The 16328-nt window shown below is 45.6% G+C and overlaps 1 protein-coding gene across 5 annotated transcripts in view; it reads left to right on the top strand.

Annotated features, from left to right (window-relative positions):
• znf385c (zinc finger protein 385C) overlaps window positions 1-9079 on the top strand; it is a 389456-nt gene extending 380377 nt beyond the window's left edge. For all 5 annotated transcript variants that reach the window (XM_055656996.1, XM_055656995.1, XM_055656994.1 and 2 more), the window contains 2 exons: window positions 2897-2995; window positions 5206-9079. In XM_055656996.1, the coding sequence (XP_055512971.1) occupies window positions 2897-2995; window positions 5206-5418 (312 nt within the window). In that variant the 3' untranslated portion in view covers window positions 5419-9079. The remainder of the gene's footprint in view (window positions 1-2896; window positions 2996-5205) is intronic.
• The last annotated feature ends 7249 nt before the right edge of the window (window positions 9080-16328 follow it).

The raw sequence follows: 16328 nt of genomic DNA, 5'->3' as shown, positions 1-16328 counted from the left end.
GCTGACTCTTGTCCCCAGCTGCCTATTACTCCTCTCTGCCATCGTTCATTTGCTCAGTATCTCAAACCCAACTGCACACAGCTTCAATAACAGGTCCTATATATACAGTATAAATGTGCCTAGAAACAACAGCATAAATAGGATGATACGTGGTGAGTACCGTGATAGCTTATCCTCATGCTTCAGACATAATATATAGAGGCTGACAAGCAAACTGCTATAGCCAAGCATCTTCACCTGACAACCACTTTTCTGTATGTTTTCAAACCCTAAGATTGTCATCCACCCACAAAGACTAAATACATTTGGTTTTCTAAAATACTTAGCAGTGCTATGAGGCTCTGTTTCCATTATGGGGATGAGGTGATTTGGTTACACATTAGCTCATTTGTCACACATTGTGACCTTGTGCCACAGAGATAATTTGTTCTCATGTGTAGGAAAGGACTGCAGATGCTGGTTTAAACCGAAGATAGACCCAAAATGCTGGAGTAACTCAGCGGGACAGGCAGCATCTCTGGAGAGAAGGAATGGCCGACATTTCAGAGTCTGAAAAAGGATCTCGACCCGAAACATCACCCATTGCATCTATCCAGAGATGCTGCCTGTCCCATGGAGTTACTCCAGCAGTTTGTGTCTATCTTTGGTGTAAACCAGCATCTGCAGTTCCTTCCTACACATCTCAGGGAAGATGATTCTTCCAACAGCCACGCAGGAGAATGTTACAATTTTACCAAATGAATGAACCAACAAACCCTATAAATCTTTGGGGTGTGGGAGGAAACTGGAGCATCCAGAGAAAACTTGTGCAGGTCACGAGGAGAACGTGCAAACTCTGTACAGTCAGCACCCGTAGTCAGGATTGAATATGGGTCTCTGGCATTGTAATGGGGCTGTCCCACTGTACGAGCTAATTCAAGCGTTCTCCCGAGTTTCCCCTGATTCGTATTTGGAGAATTATGGTAATAGCTGCTCGTGGGTACTCGGGGCTCTCGTGGACATTTTTCAACATGTTTTTTTGAACATGTTTTCCATGTTGAAAAATCTTCACAAGTCTTCACGAGCTTACCGCGTTTCCCGAATACCTGCTGTTAGCGTTACGAGGCGCTAAGAGACGCCCCGAGCTCCGACGTACCCGCTACGTACATTCTACGTGCTTACCACGAGTCTGATTTTTTTTTTTTAGCTCGGGAGAGCTCTTGAATTAGCTTGTACAGTGGGACAGCCCCTTAAGGCAGCAACTCTACCACTGTTTGCCCAATTCTGCTTGTCCATAACGGAACAGACAAGACTTCTGACAATGTACAGCTGAGATCAGGCCATTCACAAAGGCATTTGTAATATATTGAAGGCCACCTGTTCTGGAAGGAGCTTTGGAGAACCTGCATGGACAATTTCCACAATGCCCCAAGTGGTCCCACGAGGTCCCAGGATTTCCAAGAACTTTAGATGGACATAGATAGATGTTTAGATGATAAGAGAATTGTTGGATAAAGGACTAGCGAGGGAAAATGTTAGAGAAGGGCAAAGAGCAGCCATGATCGTCTTGAATGAAGGGACATATAAGAAGTGGCTCACTCCTGCCCCTGCTTCATATGTCCTTTGGAGTAGGATTTCTGGAAAGAAAATGAATGTATTCTTCTGCCTTTTCAGCTGCACACAGACAGAAGTGCCGAGGGGGGTCTTCCAAATAAAATAGATTGTTCTTTAAAAAGCAGTGACAATGGAAGTTCTGCATGAGAGAGGTGAAGAGATAGAAGCAGAGAGATAAAGACTGTAAACCCACTCGGGAAATTGACTGCAGCAATCCCACTGGCAGACACTGGGCCAACAATGCAAGATCTTAGGCTGAGAGCTGGCAACAACTCTGCATGAGATTGCAGAGTGAAGTGAGGTTGCACCCATCATCCAGTAAGCAGAACCATCATGTTTCCTATGCTGTAGGAAGGAACTGCAGCTGCTGGTTTATGCCGAAGATAGACACAAAGTGCTGGAGTAATTCAGCGGGACAGGCAACATTTGAGGAAGGACATTCTTGCTATTGAGGGAGCGTAGCGTAGGTTTACAAGGTTAATTCCCGGGATGGCGGGACTGTCATATGCTGAGAGAGTGGAGCAGCTGGGCTTGTACACTCTGGAGTTAGAAGGATGAGAGGGCATCTCATTGAAACATATAAGATTGTTAAGGGCTTGGATACGCTAGAGGCAGGAAACATGTTCCCGATGTTGGGGGAGTCCAGAACCAGGGGCCACAGTTTAAAATCAAGGAGTAAGCCATTTAGAACGGAGACGAGGAAACACTTTTTCACACAGAGAGTGGTAAGTCTGTGGAATTCTCTGCCTCAGATGGCAGTGGAGGCAGGTTCTCTGGATGCTTTCAAGAGAGCTAGATAGGGCTCTTAAAAATAGCGGAGTCAGGGGATATGGGGAGAAGGCGGAGCGGGGTACTGACTGGGGATGATCAGCTATGAGCACATTGAATGGCGGTGCTGGCTCGAAGGGCCGAATGGCCTACTCCTGCACCTATTGTCTATTGTCTATCTCTGGAGAAAAAGAATGGGTGATGTTTCAGGTCAGGTTGATACAGGACGATCAGCCATGATCACAATGAATGGCGGTGCTGGCTTGAAGGGCCAAATGGCCTCCTCCTGCACCTATTTTCTATGTTTTCTAGGTCAGAACTGAAGAACTCCAGTCTGAAGAAGGATTCCGACCTAAAATGTCACTCATCCTTTTTCTCCAGAGATGCTGTCTGACCCGCTGAGTTACTCCAGCACATTGTGTCTACTTTCCTTACGGAGGCTTGTCAGTGACTGTATTACTAAAATAACTGAATGAAGTGTTTCTGTCTTTCAAGCACTCTGTTTATCTGTAAATCTATTTGCCTTCCAATGCAGCATATGACCAGCAGAAGACACAAGGAGCGGCTGACAGGAAAGACGTCCAAGCCCAAATACAGCCCTTATGCCAAGCTGCAACAGACTGCTGTGTTGGCGGTGAGTACCAGCCTCTGACCACTCGCATCTCTGAAGGCCTGGGATGGCCGTAAGGTTCACTACCCCCATCACTGCTGCTCCTGGGAGAGGCCTAACAGATGAATTACAGTTGACTTTTTTTCCCCCTCTTCCACCTAAGTTACACCACCCTGCTGTTGGGATCGATATCCCCAAGTATAAGTTCAGAAGTCATGGGAGGCGAAATAGGCCATTCGGCCCATCAGACCTACTCCGCCATTCAATCGTGACTGCTCCGTCTTTTCCTTCTCCTGCCTTCTCGCCATAGCTCCTGACAACCGTACTAATCAAGAATCTATCTCTCTCTGCCTTAAAAATATCCATTGGCTTGGCCCCCACAGCCTTCTTTGGCAATGTATTCCACAGATTCACCACCTTCTGACCAAAGAAATTCCTCCTCGTCTCTTTTCTAAAAGTAGGTCCTTTTATTCTGAGGCTGTGGCCTCTGATCCCAGGCTCTCCCACTAGTCCTCTCCACTTCCATTCTATCCAGACCTTTACTGGGGGATTCTGTTCCACTCACAATTGGGCACCATCACACAAATCTATGATTCAGACTCAGTCTTTGATGTTAGGATGTGCTAATAACCTAAATAAAGTTGCACTTCAAAAATACAATAGAAGGCTGCTTGATGCAGAGCAAAGATGCTAATCCTTCAGAGGAGATGGTAAAACAAAATCTGAATACAAAGTACAATGAAAATAAATACAGATACATCTGATTTGAAAGTGCCTTATAAGATTATAGTTAAATTACTGAAATCCCATATGTTAAAGAACATAATATCCTTCACTGGTCCAGGTATTTTTAGTTCAAGAATTGTGTTGTTCAGGGAATGGCAAGCAGCGCCTAGTCCATTCGGCCCCCTCACACCGTATGCTGTGCATTCCAGTAAGATCATAGCTGATCAAAGTGCTGGAGTAACTCAGCGGGTCAGGCAGTATCTCTGGAGGATATTGATGCAGCAAAGTGGCGCAACGGCAGAGACCCGAGTTTAACCCTGACTACGGGTACTGTCTGTATGAAGTTTGTACGTTGTCCCCGTGACTGCGTGGATTTTTTCCGGGCGTTCCTGTTTCCTCCCACACTCCAAAGACATACAGGTTTGTAAGTTAATTGGCTTTGGTAAAATTGTAACTTGTCCCTACTGTGCAGGATAGTGTTAGTGTATGGGGGCGATCGCAGGTTCATGCGGACTCGGTACTTCGAAGGGCCTGTTTCCACATTGTATCGCTAATGTCTAAATTGAATAAAGACATGGGTAGGCAACGTTTGGGTCGGGACCTATCTTCAGTCTGAAACGTCATCTATCCAAGTTCTGCTGGGATGCTGCCTGACCTGCTGAGTTACTCCAGTACTTTGGCGTTTTGCTCAAGATTCCAGCACCTGCATATCCTTGTTTCGCCAAGATAATAGCTGATCATCTGTCTTATCTCTACTTCCCTATACTGTTGCCCAGTGTACAAAAATATTATTACCTACATCTGAAATGCCATAAGCAGGACTGATTAATTTATAAATAATCATTTCCAAAAGATTGTAGTAATATAGTGCAACGGTAATAAAACAGAAAATGCTCGGAGTACTCAGCAGGTCAGACAGCATCTGTAGAGCAAGACATTGAAATACCATTCCAGCTCAATGATCTTTTATATTTGTGTACAGAACAAATGAAAGATCACTGACCTGATATATTTACTCTGTTTCCCACTCTGAGTCTTTCCTGCATCTTTGGATGTGTTTCTATGCCCTTGCATAGTTTTCAGGGGCAGCACAGAGTGTAGCAGCTAGAGCTGCTGCTGCCTCACAGCGCCAGAGACCCAGGTTCAATCCTGACCTCGGGTGCTGCCTGTGTGGAGTTTGCACGTTCCCCCTGTGACTGCGTGGGTTTCCTCTGAGTGCCGCCGTTTCCTTCCACATCCCAAGGATGTGAGGGTTTGTAGGTTAATTGGGCCCTCAAGTGCAGGAAATGGATGATAATGTGGGATAAGATCGAACTAGTGTAAGCAGGTGATCAGTGGTCAGCATGGACTTAGTGGGCCGAAGGGCCTGTTTCCGAGCTGTATCTCGAAACAAAACAAAATTTTGCTTTTCGATCAAAGGTGAGGACTGGTAATGGTGAGCAATAATTATGATCCAGTGTGGTTGGAACATCATAATCATTTTTTAAATGTTTTTTTTGTTTCCTCAGACAAAGCTGGCTTTTCAGAAGCATCTCACAAAACCAATAGCAACCGGTTTCTTACCTAACCCTTTAACAGCAGCCGCTGTCTGCGCTATGCCAAATCTCAGTTTTCGACCGACCACACTCTTCCAGACACCATTTCTCGGACCAGCCTTTTTCAGAGCGACCCCAGGCCCTCTGCGGGCAACACATACACCTTTTCTTTTTGCACCGTATTGACTTCAGGGTTCAAAACAGTACAGACATTTTGGAGAATAAAAGGGAACTATGCAGTCGTAAATGTGAACATTATGTTATGCACGGCAGAGTTCTGCCTCCTTGCTTTAACATCTAGAATCGGCAGTTTTATACTGCAAATATATTTAGATGAACGTCATATTAAGAGAATATGGTTTCAGTAACAAAAGACTATTACAGAGCTGATGTAGATGTGTGTAGAGTCCTGGTAGAACCATGGTTTACCGGCCTTTTTTGCACAATATTTTTGTGAGTTCTTTAAAATGTCAGTCGTTAGCAAAAGGTATTCTGTGCGAGGGCGGGGTTTTTTTTTATAGGGGAAAACAAGAAAGAAAAATATGAAAAAAGAACTCTCTGAAATCAAAATGGTTGACGAAAAATCAGCGGCATCAGGCTTGCAGCAATCAAAGGAATAAAGATGTATTCAATTCGTAGAACGAGCATGGCTCCTGGGTCAACCCCCCCCCCCCCCCCCCCCCCCCCCCCCCCCCTCCGTTTGGGTCGATAACATAGAGGATATGAAACTTCAGCCTCATTGGAGTTCGTTTGTGACACAGATTTCAGAGGGTGGCAACACCAAGAAGTCTAGTGGCTTGATGGCGATACCCTGAAGCCTAGTGTTCTAGCTGACTTTTCTCTCTGCTGGACCTTCATCGATCACTTACGATCACCCCTCATCCGGGGAGCTCCGGAGTTACCAAGCCCAATTGCAAAGACTGGAAGTGGAAAGCACGGATTTATCGCCTGAGAGATTTCAGGGGATTCATCTATTTTGGAATTTTAAAAAGCACACTGTCCACGTGTACTGGGTTTGTGATGCCTGCTCTCACAGACGTAACAAGGAAATAACGGAGAAAGGTGCCATCAAATATGTTCCGACCAGGGAGATTACTAGATTACCGCTGTTTTTAATAAATTCTATTTAAAAGATCCGAATAATAATCCAAGCGAATTCTTTACTTAAGACATTGGTCTATGTTTTGTGTCAATCATGCCTTTTAGTTTTTGTGCAGATTTTAGAGCTTATGTTTCAATGTTAAATATTTTCGGAAACTCTGCCTCGTGGAGGCAAATTTGTATCGGTAGAATGGTGATAAATTGAGCTCAAATCCAGATGCATGGATCCAGACATATTAGACTATGATTGCTAGTCTCACCATCGGTTCCCCTTACCCCAAAACTGAACGTAAATACTTTCAGAATGTCTGCTTATTTGAAAGGGACATACACATTTATTTTGCAAAAGTCTTTAGATAATCATTTGTATTGTACGTGCAGCAATAGATATTGTGGAGCCACATCAAAGTTGAATCTGAAAAAAAAGTCATGCGTTATTATTTTGTGGACATGGTTTTAAGTCAAAGGTTAAAGGTTTGGACTGCAGTCTACCTTTTCCAAGTCAGTAAAGAGATTATCAAAGATGTAATATATCAAAAGAACATTTTATTTGTACAATTAAGAAAACGCACAGAAAATGCTGGAGTTACGCCACGGAAGGGTCTGAAGAAGAGTCCCGACCTGAAATATTGTCCGTCCATTCCTTCCACAGATGCTGCCTGGCCTGCTGAGTTCTTCCAGCACTTCATCTCTTATTCTGCAGGTCAGACAACATCTGCAGGGCGAGGGGCAGAGTCTTGTTTCAGGTCAATGATCTTCCATCAGTTACTAGAAAACGTACATGATATATATTGTAGAGCGGGAGAGGGCAGAGTGACGGGTGGAACGACTGTGGTAGAGAGGACACCAAGTTGACCAGATGACACAAACAGCATGCAGTTGGCTTTGACCAAGAGAGAGCACCTCAACCACTCTCTCTTCGTTCAGACTTCCACCAACTGCTGTGTTCTACATTTACCTCCTCTCTCTGTCTCTGTTCCACACATTTATCTCCACTATTTACACTTTCCCAAGCTGGTGAGCTATGGAAAGGGATGCATTGCCCTCTCTCAAACAGAACCGTCAGCAATTTGTGGCCGTTTGTTTCTCTCGGTCTCCACTCTATCGCAGATGTTCCGTTTGTTCTCTCAACGCCTCTTTTTCTCTGCAACAGAGACAACGCCGACACAGTGGCACAGCCGATAGACCAACTGCCTCACAGTGCCAGAGACGCCGGTTCGATTCTGACCTAGGGTCCTGTTTCCTCCCGGTGCTCAGTTTCTTCTCACGACCCAAAGATTAATTGGCTTCTGTAAATTACCCCTAGAATGAATGAATAAGTTTATTGGCCAAGTATTCACATACAAGGAATTTGCCTTGGTGCTCCGCCCGCAAGTGACAACATGACATACAGTGACAGTTAGGAATGACACATAAAACATTAAACATTAGGGAGTGGAATAAAATGTGGGATGATATAAAACTCATGTGAATGGGTTATCAATGGTCGGCATGGACTGAAGGGCCTGTTTCAATTATCTTTCAATCTTTCAAAACATCAAACACATTGGTCTTAGATTTAGGTTTATTATTGTAAAGTGTACCGAGGTACAGTGAAAAGCTTTGTTTTGCATGCTATCCAAACAGATCAGATAATGCTATTCCTAAATACAAACAAGCCAAACTCAAGCACAATAGATAGGGCAATTTGGAAGATACAGAGTGCAGAATATAGTTCACAGTTTTGTCGTGCATCAGTTCGAGAGATAATGTGTGTCAGGGGTTCTGGGGAGAAGGCAGGAGAATGGGGTTGAGAGGGAAAGATAGATCAGCCATGATCGAATGGCGGAGTGGACTTGATTGGCCGAATGCTCCTATAACTTATGAACGAGAACAAGGTCCAATGTCCACAATGGGGTAGAGGTGAATCGGACAGTACCCGAGCTTGTGGAAGGACCGTTCAGAAGCCTGACAATGGAAGAGAAGGAGCTCACATCTCAGTGCTGAAAGATCAGTGACCTGAAACGTTACCTCTAATGTCCCCACAGGTGCTGCCTGAACTCCCGAGCACCTCCAGCATTTTTCACTCTTATTTCAGATGCTCAGCACATGTAGCTTTTTTTTTTTTTCGCTTTCCAATTTTAGTTGTGCAGTTCGGTCTTCCAGCTGTTACCAGTTTGATAACGTTTGAGAGTTTCCACTTGCCTGGTTTTCTGTGCGGAAGAGTGTGGACTTGCTGGGAACAGCTGTTACATTGTCTTCCTAAACCATATGAAATTATCTCAAGAGTACGCAGGCATCAAGTGTCATGAAGAAAGCTACCTGCCTATTGCCTTCCCAGTTATGTTTGGTTGAAGGCAAAACTTGAGTGAGAACGTTATTTCTTTATACTTCATTAGCAAGCAGCCTCTAATGTTTTATCATTCACCAGCTGAGAATTTTGACCTTGGAAAGATTTTCGCTTGGGCAACGGTTGGCATTTAGCAAGGGGCATTATTCAGCCTCTGTGTAAATATATTGCAAGAAATGAACTGATTATTAGTTTCATATAAAAGGTAATTGGATTTATGAACAAATCATCAGTTTAATGTTGCCCTTGTATGAAATATACAAAAGGAACAGGATGTCTTAAACGTGGACAAAGTCCCGCCCCTTCGGTTCTCGCCTTTTTCTTTCTTCAAATGTGCGTCAGGAAATGTCCTTCTACAATCACAGATATACCTGCAAACTCCTCAATGTGAAATTGAAATAAATACTGTGAATACCATCCGCGTGATCGCAGATTGCCCTCTGTGAATATCATGTAACTGGTCTCCATCATCAACATGTTACTAGTCGCTGAGGCCAAGTTCTTGTGTCTGAATGTTGTTAACTGTGCAAAGTTATGTGACCACATACCTCCATTTGGTTTGAGAACAATCCTCGCGTTATTTACGATGGGCCGTCACTTATCTGATGCTTGAAGATCGAGTAACTGTTGAAAGGTATTTTGGTAATAGCTATTTTTCTGCCAGTGCCAGATTCCACCAATCCATCAATCGACTGCAGAATCCAGATGAGTGAACACCTGGATGAAACTGTAATATTTCAAGTTTAATAAATCAAATGCTGGTCTTCCACAAATGTCAGCTTTGTTTTTATCCGCAGAATAAGACTGGGCTGAGAATGTTCACTTTTCCTTTGCAATGTTGAGCCCCCCAAAGTTTGGGAGTTTAGGGGGTTCCAAATCTCTAGAAATGAGGGTGTCCTTTCAGCCTAGTTGTTGCAGAGAGGGGTTTATCAGGCTGGAAGTTGGCTCAGTGGCCGTGGTATTTCCCACAGTGGCGCTGCGGTAGAGTTGCTGCCTTACAGCGCCAGAGACCCGGGTTCGATCCCGTCTACGGGTGCTTGTCTGTACGGAGTCTGTACGTTCTCCCCATGACCTGCGTGGGTTTTCTCCGAGATATTCGGTTTCCTCCCACACTCCAAGGACTTTGTAGGTTAATTGGCTTGGTATTAAAATAGCGGAGTCAGGGGATATGGGGAGAAGGCAGGAACGGGGTACTGTTTGAGGATGATCAGCCATGATCACATTGAATGGTGGTGCTGGCTCGAAGGGCCGAATGGCCTACTCCTGCACCTATTGTCTATTGTCTAAAATGTAAATTGTCCCTGGTGTGTGTAGGATAGTGTTAATGTGCGGGGATTGCTGGTCGGCGCTGAATCGGTGGGCCACAGGGCCAGTTTCCATGCTGTATCTCTAAACTAAACTAAACTCAAATAGACACAGACTGCTGGAGTATCTCTGCGGGTCAGGCATCATCTCTGGAGAAAAGGTATAGGTGACGTTTCAGATCGAGACCCTCCTTCAGACTGTCAGGTGAAAGGGACACAAGAAATATAAACGATGAAGTGGAGAGATAGAAAACAAATTGAATGAAAAAAAGTTACGATTAAAAAGGGAGCAGACTTTTTTGTCTTTCATTCATTTGATCTATATCTCTCTCACCATCTATATCTCTCATTTCCCTCTCCCCTGACTCTCAGTCCGAAGAAGGATCTCGACCCGATTACTTTTCTCCAGAGATACTGCCTGTCCCACTGAGCTACTCCAGCTTTTTGTGCCCATCTTCGGTTTAAACCAGCATTTGCAGTTCCTCTCAACACATTTTGTCTGGTATTCCCCAAAGGGGAATCCTCGTTGGAGCTTTTATTCCTTATTCTTTTGCAGGATCCGGTATGACTGGCAATGCCAGCATTCACTGCACCTCCTTCATTGCCCTCGAGAAAGTGGAAGGATACGTTCTTAACTTGCTTAAGTCCTTTTGGTGGAGTGTCGCCAGGATGCTGGTGGTTTGAAGATTCCAGCATTCAGCCACATCTGGATCAAAGATCCTATAGCGAGCAAGATGGATCACTCGACGTAAAAGACGTAGTACAGTCATGGGCAGATTCATGGGTAATTTTCGGCCCCATTTCCGTAACTGGATTCCGTCTCCACACCAAAGATCCCGTAGCGGAGCAAAGATACTAGTGCGGAGACGGAAGCCGGTTACGGAAACATCCTCGTAAAAATAAAAGTTCTTTGGTAAAAAATCTTTTCCTCATTTTCAGAATTATAATTTATTAACACAAACTGTTCCCCTGCAACGTTGATTACACTGCGAGTCGGGTCGGGTCGGGTTACTGAAATGGATGAAAAAAAAAGGCCCACGTTCCATTCCGTTGCGTACTACACGTCAGCCCATTGTATTTAGAAGGAGTGGTCTATCTTGCTCCGCTATAGGATCTTTGATCTGGATCCTTCAGGACGATTGTATGGTGGGTGAAAGCTGGAAAAGTGAGACTGCAATCAAGCTAAACCTGGGAAGTGATAGGTGGATACAGCTAAGGGGGGGGTCAGAGGCTGATTAGCAGATGTGTGGAGTTAGTTACATTTAATTTAATTGACGACACTGCAACATGAATTTCAGGAGTGGAGTTTATTTGCATGTGTTACCACTTTGTGTATTTGGCACCTAAAACAGGAGATGAATTCAGCTATGCAACACACAAACTGCTCGAGGATTTCGTCAGGTCAGGCAGAATCCATTGGGGAAAATGGACAGGCGATGTTTTGAGTCTGGCCCCTCCAGATCAGTCTGAAAAAATATCACGACCTGAAACACCATCTCTCCACTGCCTGACCCGCTGAGTTCCTCCAGCATTTGACTTTGGCTCAAGGTTCCAGCTTCTGCAATGTCTTTTGAGTGGTAAAGAATGATTCCCTTCATCGGTCAGCAGGAGGAGTCAGGAAGTCATGTTGCAGCATTATAGGACTTTGGTTACGCAAAGGTAGACATAAAATGCTGGAGTAACTCAGCGGGACAGGCAGCATCTCTGGAGAGAAGGAATGGTCGAGACCCTTCTTCAGACTGATGTCAGGGGAGTGGGCGGGACAGAAATAGAATGTAGGCAGAGATTAGTGAGAGAACTGGGAAGAGGGAGGGGGGGAAAGCAAGGGCTAATTGAAGTTAGAGAATTCAATATTCACATCGCTGAGGTGTAAACTACCCAAGCGAAATATGAGGTGCTGTTCCTCCAATTTGCGTTGGGCCTCCCTCTAACAATGGAGGAGGCCCAGGATAGTAATTTCAGATTGGGAATGGGAGGGGGAGTTAAAGTGCTGAGCCACCGGGAGATCAGGTAGGTTAAGGCGGACTGAGTAGAGGTGTTCAGCGAAACGATCACCGAGCCTGCGCTTGGTCTCGCCGATATACAGGAGTTGACACCTGGAACAGTGGATACAGTAGATGAGGTTGGAGGAGGTGCAAGTGGACCTCTGCCTCATCTGGAACGACTGCCGGGTTCCTTGGATGGAGTCGAGGAGGGAGGTAATGGAACAGGAGGTGTTGCATTTCCTGCAGTTGCAGGGGAAAGTACCTGGGGAGGGGGTGGTTTGGGCGGGAAGGTACGAGTTGATCAGAGAATTACGGAGGGAACGGTCTCTGTGGAAAGCAGAAAGTGGTGGAGATGGTGGGATCCCGTTGAAGTGGCGAAAATGTCCGAGGATTGTATGTTGTATGCGACGGCTGATGGGAGTGGAAGGTGAGGACAAGGGGGACTCTGTCCTTGTTACGAATGGGGGGAGGGGGAGTAAGAGCGGAGTTGCAGGATATCGAGGAGACTATAGTGAGAGCCTCATCTATAATTGAAGAGGGGAAGCTCCGTTCCCTAAAGAATGAGGACATCTCCAATGACCTGATATGGCAAACCTCATCCTGGGCGCAGATGCGGCATAGACGGAGGAATTGGGAGTAAGGGATAGAGTCTTTACAGGAAGCAGGGTGGGAAGAAGTGTAGTCTAGATATCTATGGGAGTCAGTGGGTTTGTAATAGATGTCAGTCAATAGTCTGTCTCCTGTGATGGAGACGGTGGGATCTGGAAACGGGAGGAAGATGTCGGAGATGGTCCGTAAATTTGAGTGCAGGTTGGAAATTAGTGGCGAAGTTGATAAAAGTCAGTGAGTTCTGCATGGGTGCAGGAGGTAGCACCGAAGCAGTCGTCAATGTAGCGGAGTTAGAGTTCGGGGATAGGGCCAGTGTACGCCTGGAGCAGGGATTGTTCGACGTACCCTACAAAGAGGCCGGCATAGCTAGGGACCATGTGAGTGCCCATAGCTACGCCTTGGATCTGGAGGAAGTGGGAGGAGTCGATGGAGATGTTGTTGAGGGTATGGACCAGCTCCGCTAGGCGGAGGAGAGTGTTAGTAGACGGAAATTGGCTGGTTCTGCAGCCGAGGAAGAAAAGGAGGGCTTTAAGACCTTCCTGGTGGGGGATGAAGGTGTCGAGTGACTGGACATCCGTAGTAAAGATGAGGGAGTGGGGGCCTGGAAAACGGAAGTAATTGAAGAGACGAAGAGCGTGTGAGATGTCTTGGACACAAGTAGGGAGGGTTTGGACCGGTGGAGGATAGGATGGAGTCGAGGTATGTGGAAATTAATTCAGTGGGACATGAACAAGCAGAAGCAATGGGTCTGACAGGACAGTTCTGTTTGTGGATTTAGGCGAAAAGATAAAATTGGGCCGGGCTGGACTGGGGAACGATAAGGTTGGAGGCTTTAGAGGGCAGAGAGCCGGAAGTAATAAAATCTTGGTTACGCCACATTTGGAGTATTGCATGTAGTTCTAGTCGCCCCATTACAGGGAGGATGTGGAGGCTTTGGAGATGGTGCAAGAGAGATTCACTCAGTCTGAAGAAGGGTTTCGGCCCGAAACGTCACCTATTTCCTTCGCTCCATAGATGCTGCTGCACCCGCTGAGTTTCTCCAGCATTTTTGTGTACCTTCGATTTTCCAGCATCTGCAGTTCCTTCTTGAACACCTTACTAGACGGCTGGAGAAACTCAGCGGGAGAGAAGGAATTGGCAACGTTTCGGATCAAGACCCTTCTTCAGACATAATGAGAGGTTGGATAAACTTGGATTGTGTTCTCGGGAACATCGGTGGTTGAGGGGAGGCCTGATAGAAGTACATGAAATGATGAGGCTCAGACAGGGTAATGCCCCTGTCCCACTTAGGAAACCTGAACGGAAACATCTGGAGACTTTGCGCCCCACCCAAGGTTTCCGTGCGGTTCCCGGAGGTTTTTGTCAGTCTCCCTAATGGTCGAAAGTGGTTTCCGCTTCTTCTATGTTCCGGCGATTATTTGAAAAAATTCAAAACCGGCCCCGACTAAACATAGGTTGCCGTTTTAAAAATCGGTGATTTTTTAGTTGAAGCCAGTTGTGATGCTAGTTGAAGGTGGTTGCCGGAGGTTGCAGGTAGTGGAAGGTAAGACCTTCCACTACCTGCAACTACCTGCAACCTCCGGCAACCACCTGCAACCTCCGGCAACCACCTGCAACCTCCGGCAACCACCTGCAACCTCCGGCAACCACCTGCAACCTCCAGCAACCACCTGCAACCTCCAGCAACCACCTGCAACCTCCGGCAACCACCTGCAACCTCCAGCAACCACCTTCAACCTCCGGCAACCACCTTCAACTAACATCGCAACCGGCTTCGACTAAAAAATTACCGATTTTTAAAACGGCAGCCTGGTTTAAGTCGCCGCCGGTTTTGAATTTTTTGAAATAATCGCCAGAACATAGAAACCACTTTCGACCATTAGGGAGACTGACAAAACATCCGGGAACCGCACGGAAACCTTGGGTGGGGCGCAAAGTCTCCAGAGGTTTCTGTTCAGGTTTCCTAAGTGGGGCAGGGTCATTACAGTCAGAACCTTTCTCCCAGGGTGGAAATGTCCAGGACTAGAGATCATACCTCGAATAGGAGAGGAGGAGAATTTAAAGCAGAGTATGTTGGGTGCCTGGAAAGTGCTGCCCGGGGTAGTGGTGGAGGCAGTACGATAGTGGCACGATGGGCACGTGGATATGGATTATGTGCAGGCAGAGCAGGTTAGTTCAACTTGCATCAGTTCAGTACAGACATTGTGGGTCGAATGGACTGTTCCTGTGCTGTTCCATGTTCGATGAACGATGTGTCTCTTGATGAATTCCTACCACAGTTTCACCTTCACCTTGAAGCCTTGCATTCTAATTTCTTGGTTCCAATAATGTTCTCTTGCATTATTTCACTTGATTGAAGTGAACCCTATACCGACTCTCCCCAGACTTAGCAAGACACACCAAACACTCTAAACATCTGCCGAGCTCGCAGGCCAGTGTGTGAAGTTGTAGCAAGGCATAGCATGCACTCTATCATGGCTACACTCCAGACAAGTAAGTCCCTCAGTGTGCAATAATAGTAAGAGAGTCATTATCTAAATGTGATCATTCTGTCGTTTAGATTGAAGATCAAGCTGTTTGCGACCTCTGTTAAGATCGCACTGTTGGCAACATTGTGCAGGTTTTGATCATTAGGGTCATATTACAAAAATTGAATCTTTATTTACAAAATGGAAATTTAAGTGGCAGTGTTCCCATCAAAAAACAGACCACTTTAATTTTTCTCAAGGAATGGTGAAAATTCAGGTGTCGAAAACTCAAACCCAGTTCTCTGTCTCTGTCGGTCTGAAGAAGGGTCTCGACCCGAAAAACGTCACTCATTCCCTCTCTCCAGAGATGCTGCCTGCCCCGCTGAGTTACTCCAGCATTTTGTGTCTGTCTTTGGTTTAAACCAGCATCTGCACTTTCTGCCCTCTCTGTCAGGCTTGGTCCATTGAGCGGTTGCAAAGACCGTCGGTGCCTGGAAGTTGCTCTTGCTGAGTAGTTTTACAGCGGGAGGGGAGGGCTGCCAGTCCAGGTACAAAAGGATTACGCCAGTTTAGAATTAACAAGGCAACAAATGGCTGAGCTCAGCAGTTTGCTGAAAGGATCAATTTCAGCTTTATTTAAATAAACAGTGAGAAAGAAAAAAATGTTTTCTTATATGCACCAAGACAAAATCTCCGTAAACTTGTACCTTGTGCCAGTTTGTATAGCAGACACAGTGGTAAACATCACATGTAACCATTTTTACTGGGCCTTTGATTGCCACAAGGGATCAAAAACATGAAGGGAAAGCTGTCTCGAGCTTCTCTGTGAGGATCATTTACCAAGCCTCCTCCTACAAACCACCACGATGCTGATCACAGGTAACATGGCTATGATACCAGACATTACCTGGACCACATTATTATGACACCAAATAGAGTTATCGCTGTGTAGGAAGGAACTGCAGATGCCGGTTTACACGGAAGATAGACACAAAATGCTGGAGTAACCCAGCGGGTCAGGCAGCATCTCTGGAGAAAAGGAATAGGTTACATTTCGGGTCGAGACACTTCTTCAGACAGAGTCAGGGGAAAGGGAAACCAGAGGAACAAAACGGTTCAGAACAAATCAGATCTGACACAGATGACCAAGGAAATGAACGTAAAAGACAGTTTTCACTCTCTCAACAGAGTCTCGCAAGTTATGAGAGAGATCCTTTTTAAGCAGGAAACAAGAAGAAGCAAAGAAGATTTAGTTTAGTTCAGTTTAGTTTCGAGATACAGTGCGGGAACAGGCCCTTTC

This window comes from Leucoraja erinacea, chromosome 27 (assembly GCF_028641065.1).
Source record: "Leucoraja erinacea ecotype New England chromosome 27, Leri_hhj_1, whole genome shotgun sequence".
Taxonomy (NCBI): domain Eukaryota; kingdom Metazoa; phylum Chordata; class Chondrichthyes; order Rajiformes; family Rajidae; genus Leucoraja; species Leucoraja erinaceus.
Note: the sequence above shows the minus strand (reverse complement) of the source record. Positions and strands in the feature narration are given on the sequence as shown.